Source organism: Oryza brachyantha, chromosome 2 (assembly GCF_000231095.2).
Source record: "Oryza brachyantha chromosome 2, ObraRS2, whole genome shotgun sequence".
In the NCBI taxonomy this organism is placed as follows: domain Eukaryota; kingdom Viridiplantae; phylum Streptophyta; class Magnoliopsida; order Poales; family Poaceae; genus Oryza; species Oryza brachyantha.
Genome location: NC_023164.2, coordinates 22,943,684 through 22,950,616, shown reverse-complemented (window position 1 = coordinate 22,950,616; position 6,933 = coordinate 22,943,684). Strand labels below are relative to the sequence as shown.

The window sequence follows — 6,933 nt, the reverse complement described above, 5'->3', positions numbered from 1 at the left end:
GTGGGCTCATTTTGTAATAGGCCGCATACAGCTGGGAGTTAGTTATCCGAACAGAAAACATATTAATATATTAATATATAATTATTAATTATAAAATAATATAAAATAAATTAATATAGTTTTTAAAGTAATTTTTCTATAATTTTTTAAAAAAATACACCGTTTATGTTTTTGGAAAAATAATTTAGGACTAAACATGGCTAAATCAAAATCGAACCGATCGTTCAAATTCCGTAACCATTTATCTCAGTGGGGCTGTGAGCGCGTACGGCGTGAATGGTGCCCTAGTTGCGGCGGCCTGCTGCCCTCGCCGCCGCCTCGCACCCCGGTCGCCCCGGTGCTCTCGCCGCCGAAACCGAGGAGATCCGGCCTGGAGCCATGGTGAGTTCCACGCACTTTCATGTTTCGCATGGTCTCATGCTGCTATTTGATCGTCTAGATCGTCTCGATCGCGGATGCCTTTTCCTATTTTTCAGATAATGACGGATGCTTTTTCCTAGGTTAAATCCTGTAATTTTTTTTCTGGCATTACCACTGAACCGCGATTATGTAGAGGAACCTGAGTCTGAGTTGTAATTCTGCTTCGATCACATGTAATTCGATGGTTGGGGTTTAGGCTACTGCAGATTCGGTGTTGTTGGGTTGTACCTTGGTGGGAAATTTTGCGTCCAGTGGTGGGTGCTGATTTCGTCTTATTGAAATTATGTGGACAAACTGTAGTTAGTTCTCTACTCCGGACCTACTCAGCAACCATACCATGTTAGCTTATTATGTATTGGTGAACCTAGTAGTATCCACTTGAATTGAATTGGTTGGTGGCTTTACGCCCATGGGGAATACTTGTAGATTGTATATTTTTAGAGGAGCGTGGTTCATGTGAAGTGTAGAATCTTCTGCACCTGTATGGGTATCATATTCTTGTGTATCCCACACGATTTATCTCCATAGTGTTTCTGTTGGATTGATAAAATAGTCATGTTAATGTTATCTGTTATCAAATGGTTAAATGCATACCTTTCAATCTGTCCAATTATCATGGTGGCAATCAATGTTGGTGCCTCCAGAGTCAACTTTCTGTTATGCATATGTAGTTTTTCAGTGTGCCAACTAAATACAAACCGCTAATAATGCACTTTTTCAGGCTAGCCTTCCTGATTCTTTCTTCGCTAACCTCAATGAGTTATCGAACAATGAAGCATATCCTGTGAGTTGATTTCTGTGAAGTGTAGGGAATCGTATGCTATAGTGATGTTTTAATGGCTGTACTAACTTATGGGCGTTTTTGTAGGAAGAGGAAGATGCAGACACAAGGAGTATGGAAGAGGATGGTGATGGCATGCCTTGCTGCGAATTTAAGTACAATGATCTTAACAATGCCTCAAAGCTTCATAAGACTAATGTTATAACGGCATTATGCAAGTAAGTAACTGAATTTGTACAACCCAACTTTTGTCTACAATCTATAATTGTAATATATTCAAGCTGCATGATGGTGATGGTGGTGCACACGTCTTCTTTACTTTCTTCAAAAATAATAACCATGTGACTGAAGGCTGCCCGAGAATTAATGTTTTCCCATTGTTTTTCCACTACTGCAAAAGTCAAATGGTTTAACATAAGAACTTATGTGCAGGTAAAGTTACAACTTACAATTACTGAGTGACATATAAACCTTGAACTGAGCCTTTCATACTAACTGTAGTGTTACTATTTTCCACACTCCCAGTTGGTTTCATGCTGAATAGTTCAACAAAGTTTTCTGGGTGGATTTTAGAGTGCGTAAACAAATATACATTTTGTCTTATTATAATGCACTCGTATTTCCATCAATGTATTATACTGGAAAGTACAATTATATTTTGTGAGAAGTCCTGTGTCTAGTCTTCCATCTCCTGTAATATCAGTTCTCAAACTTTGAAGGTTCTTATGTCATTAATTTCATTTAGCCAATGTACCGACAATTTTCACATGTTTACTTAGAAAAATTGAAGATGCACTTCACAGTGGCACAATTATTCCCAATCAAGGGACCTTCCCAAAAGATTTGGAGCATCATCTTATGGCTGATGCCAATGATTTATTAGTAGATATTGATAATGAGGTCACTATCATCCATAATTTCATACAGGACAAGTACATGCAAAAGCTTCCTCTACTAGAATCCCGCATTCACCATCCAATTGATTATGCTTGCATTGCCAAGAAGATTGGAAATGAGATGGATTTAACTCATGTTGATTTGAAAGATTTTTTTTGCTATCGGCAGACATAATGTGAATTATGATGACTGAATGAATAACTAGCAAGGAGCCTCTTTCTGAAGAGAATATGGTACAATCAAAGCATGTGACGGAGCTCTTACCCTTGACCAAGCAAAAAGGAAAGTTCTTGATTTTTTAGAGTCAAATGGGATGCATTGCACCATACCTTTCTGCCATTGTTGGTAGTGCTGTGCCTCAAAACTGATGGGAGCCACCGGTCGTTTGGAAGCATTAGCAAAAATGCCTGCTTGTAATTTGCAGCTTCTCGGTGCAAAGAAGACAAATCGGTCTAAACTTTCTACCTCAACATCCAATTTCATGTTGGTTATTTCGAACAAACTGAAGGATTTCAAAGCATGATCCCATCATTAAGAACTCATGCATTTAGACTTATAGCTGCAAAATCAACACTAGCAGCAAGGATTGATTCCATAAGAGATGATCAAACTGGAAAAGCTGGGCAGAACTTGTTAGAGGAAAATCATCAGTAGATTGAAAAATCTCAAGAATTACCACCTGCAAAGCTCCCAAAGCCACTTCCTGTTTCCAAGCTCTATCCCTAAAAAGAAGTGGGGAGGTCGTCAGCTTTGGAAAATGAAATAAAGGTTAGTTATTTCAAACTTTATGTAAATGTAAAAATAATAATAAAAAAGTGTTTAGTTCTCTGATTATGTTACTTGTTTGTCTCGTCTGAAACTTGATTTGCAGATATGCACAGCCTGACATGATGAAGCTGGCAATCATATGCAGTTTGGTAGTTTGGTGTGCCAGAGGAGAGCTCATTAGGTTAGTTGCTCTATGCGTGAACATCAGACTGGTGTTTTGTTTAGTTTCAGCATGGCTGGATCTGGCATATCATTTATTCTTTTTGATTGTCTATTTACTTTCTGTTATTAGGTGATGGCTTATGGAAAGGTTTGGCTTGCTTGGACAGGCAGGAAGGGGGAAACTACATGTCTTAGCTGGCCCAAACTTGCTGCTAAGTTTGCCAAACGATGAACAGTTTCATTTGTCATTATTTGTTGGCATTTTATTTTGAAATGATAAGACATAGGATGGTATGGAGAGTAGCAAACCTGAGTTTGCTATGGTAGTGTGCAAAAATTGCATAATTGATTTAATAGAGAAAAAACTGTTAGAAAGAAATATTCTTTTTTCCCTTTTTTCCACTTTGCTATGCTTATGTCTTTCCTTCTTATAGGATTGATATTACTCTACTAGCTACTTTGCATTTATCCTCACTTATCTATGTATCTAGAATTCTAGATTACTAGACAAAAGTGGTGGTGGTGAGTCTGCCATCACCACCATCACTACCATGTGAGCCATTATAATAACATAACATGTGAATGCTCTAACTGTTCTTTGTATTTGCACAACTCTACAATTCAATTTTCTAAGCATGGTATTTTTGTTCTCTGATGATTTTTTTTGTATTTTTTAAACACGGTATAATACATGTAATCTTGTTTCAATCAATTAAAAGTATTTTTAACCAGACCTAATTTTGCTATTTTCAATAACCTGTTGCAATGCACACATATTTATCTAGTATTTCTAAAGTTATCATACAGTTCTCAACCTCGTTCTCAGGAAGTTCATATGATGGATTTAATTTGCACTCTTTTCTTACATTGTTTGCAACATATTCTCACATGATCCTCTGTTACCTTTTTTTTTTCCTATTTTTCTTGATACTAGATTGAAGGCGTGGAGTTCTAACAGGAGTGAGGCAAGGTCGGGGTTAACATCAACTCTGTCGTTTACCAGTTCAAGTAGGGTTTTTTTTTACCATTTTTGGAAGTATCTTGAGGTATCAAAAATTTTAGTGTAAAATTTTGATCCTTCAAGGTATAATGTTTCTTAAGGTACTAATTTTTTATAATAAAAAATGTGATACCTTGAGCTATTTTTTTTAAGGATGATAAATAACTCGTTCAAGTAAGTTCTTGCTTTAAACTGGAGCCACCTCGTCGTTTTCCTTCTTGAATAGCTGGTTCGCCACATAACCTTGGCTTCCCATTTTGTTGTTTTTTTAATTGCATAAATTCTTTCGCCTTTCATGTCTGACTATTGCTATTATTTCTTTCAGGGAATGGAACTTTCGAATCCATTGGTTTATACCTTCTTGAATAGCTGGTTCGCCACATAACCTTGGCTTCCCTTTTTGTTGTTTTTTTAATTGCATAAATTCTTTCGCCTTTCATGTCTGACTATTGCTATTATTTCTTTCAGGGAATGGAACTTTCGAATCCATTGGTTTATAGCGACCTTTCTGCCAGTGGAACCCGGAGCACTTATTTTTCAGACATTGGGAAACTATTAAAATCTGAGGAAAGGTGCCAGCCTCTTCCCATTTTCACAGCCATCAGAAGTTCAGAATCCCAAGATGTGATAGCTCATGAAAATCAGGTTCTTAGCTTCTTGCTCACACTTTTACTTACAGAATGTAGAGATCAAAGCCAGTATGCAATGACGTGCCTATAGAGTTATGCTGATATGGTTGTTTTGTTTTGTCAGCCGTTTGTTAGTCGTGCAAGTAGTTGTGTTACATGCGTACTTAGCCTTATCACCTAAATAATCAGGAAACTGTTTCGAGGGAATAAAAGGGAATATAAAAGAATAATCATGCAATTTTCGTTGGTGATTTTTTTTCGCAATCCACATCCATTCATGATGATGGCATGAAAAGACTGGTGTGACTTCGTAATCTGAATCTGTGTGCTCCGGTGCCCACAGTTTTGGCCTCGGTGGTGCTCTTATCTAGTTTATCCAACGACCCTGGAGGCCTGGTCCCTTACGGCTGTAGAACAGTGAGGTACCAGTTCGTAGTGATCAGATCTTGACGTTGCCTGGTACAGTTGAGGAGTTGCCTGTTGCCTCTTGTCATCTGAAGACTAGTAGATGGCTAGAAGCCAATGTATCTTTATCATCCATTCGTTTGCCCTGATGGTCCATGCTGCATGTCTGCTTTCATATGGTCGACCTATTTTCAATTTTTCACTCGACACTGATATCGTGATGCGTTGTCCTTTCTTCTGGTCTGACTGCGGTCACACTGCCGCCCCTTGCCTCACATCAGCAATATATATCATAATATTTTCATTAATATGACATTTAACTGAGTCAAATTAATTTTTCTAAAATAGGCTTAGTTGCACATTAATTCAATTCAAGTCATATTAAACGTAACTATGCTAACATATGGTGACATTTGCTAATAAAAATCAAATAATTGAAATAAGTTGATGTTTCAGATATTGCACAATTTCATCTATCCATAATCATATTCAACCAAACAAATTTCACCATTCATCATGCTCTTAAAGTATCAGTTGGTGCACTATAGGGTATAAAGTAGATAGATATGTTGCCTCCTTGATTCTCACCATCTGCATCAGTGGTAGATCTGCGAATTTGCAGGAGTTAGGGATGAATTCCTGGGTTTTGACTCTCTTAACCAGGTTTATGATGGCATTTCTTGAGGTTTAGATAAGTGTGGGTTAAGACCCAGTATCGCAAACCTGAGCTAAATCAGAACAGTTTCCAAAGCAATGCCTCTGTTCTGGCACCCCCTAAGTTCATGTGAAACAACTACAAATACAATTACTCCCAGTAAAGAACGGAAACTATAGCAATTATGTTTGGCACACATTGGTGGAAGCTACAGTGTGAGGTTCTAGATTGGCTTGCGCTGTGGTGCGCACGCAGTACACGCGCGATTTGGCCGCGGATGTTGACAGGCAGGCAGCAGCCCTCGGTTTCTCGCGCGCCCGGTGATTTGCATCTGGACCGCTGATGCAGCAAGCGCGATGCACGTACTCATGCAGGACAACATGCGTGCCCGGGCCTGCTTTGTTCCCACGCGAAGGCTGCGGGCGGGGCACCAAGCAGCGTCAGCGTTGCTGTTCTATCCGGCGTACGCCAGCTCTTGTGGCCTATTCCATCCTGTGGATGTGGCCGAGCCGGATTCCTCTCCTCTTCTTGCGAAGCGACCAAAGCCCCTGGTTCTGTCACTGTTTCGTACTAGGCTGCTAAGCAGCCAGGAGATCGTAACACTCTTGGTTGAGTTGGTCTTTTTTTTTTGATAAATTGATTCTTTTGACAAACTTATTTTAAAATTGGTCCTGACAAAATTTTTATCTAAAATAGACCGTCGGGTCAGCGCCAAACTCATTGGCGCTAAGATCCTACACTGCAGCGTCACATTCGCGTCAAACTCGTTGACGCTAAGCCCATGGCCTATTTTTTTATGAAGTTTTTGCTAATGACTAATTTTAGAATAAGTTTGTCAAAAGACCAATTTATCAAAAATACGGTGAGCTGGTTCCGGTGAATCTTATCTGTATATGTAGTATATGCTCATCTTATCTGCAGAGTCTTGTTTTGCACCTAAAATGCTTGTTACTTTCCTAAAGAGATGGATTTTACTGAGTACAGTAAATAACAGCCGTTGGCCTAATTTTTCATGTTGCCGTGAGCAACAAAAAAGGGTAACAGTTCAGGGGGAAAACAGCCTGATTGTCCGAAAGCTCAGATCGTTCAGGGTAACAGTCCAGTCACATACAACTAGCAATGCAGACTTCCCTTCATAGGGTTATTATTGCATCGCCCGGTTGTCCGAAAGCTCGGATCGTTGTAGCAGAGAGTGGTTTGATCATAGAGTTACATT

General features: G+C 39.0%; 1 protein-coding gene across 5 annotated transcripts; it reads left to right on the top strand.

Moving 5' to 3' along the window:
• The first annotated feature begins 251 nt into the window (after positions 1-251).
• LOC102709339 (U4/U6 small nuclear ribonucleoprotein Prp31 homolog) lies at positions 252-4,780 on the top strand. Of its 5 annotated transcripts, none has more exons than XR_005811085.1 (9): positions 252-381; positions 1,142-1,204; positions 1,289-1,419; positions 2,267-2,866; positions 2,970-3,047; positions 3,159-4,036; positions 4,182-4,257; positions 4,354-4,400; positions 4,497-4,780. XR_005811085.1 is itself a non-coding variant. In XM_040520535.1 (4 exons), the coding sequence occupies exons 1-4, from the start codon at positions 379-381 to the stop codon at positions 2,157-2,159; spliced, it is 228 nt and encodes a 75-aa protein (XP_040376469.1). In that variant the 5' UTR covers positions 252-378; the 3' UTR covers positions 2,160-2,236. The 5 variants fall into 5 exon arrangements, 1 of the variants encoding a protein (XP_040376469.1); XR_005811087.1 differs by having other exon boundaries at positions 2,247-2,866; XR_005811086.1 differs by lacking the exon at positions 1,142-1,204.
• The last annotated feature ends 2,153 nt before the right edge of the window (positions 4,781-6,933 follow it).

Coding starts and splice junctions, on each gene's coding strand:
- LOC102709339 (XM_040520535.1), top strand. Junction 1,205..1,288: donor CGAACAATGAAGCATATCCT/GTGAGTTGATTT, acceptor GCGTTTTTGTAG/GAAGAGGAAGATGCAGACAC. Junction 1,420..2,128: donor GTTATAACGGCATTATGCAA/GTAAGTAACTGA, acceptor AATTTCATACAG/GACAAGTACATGCAAAAGCT.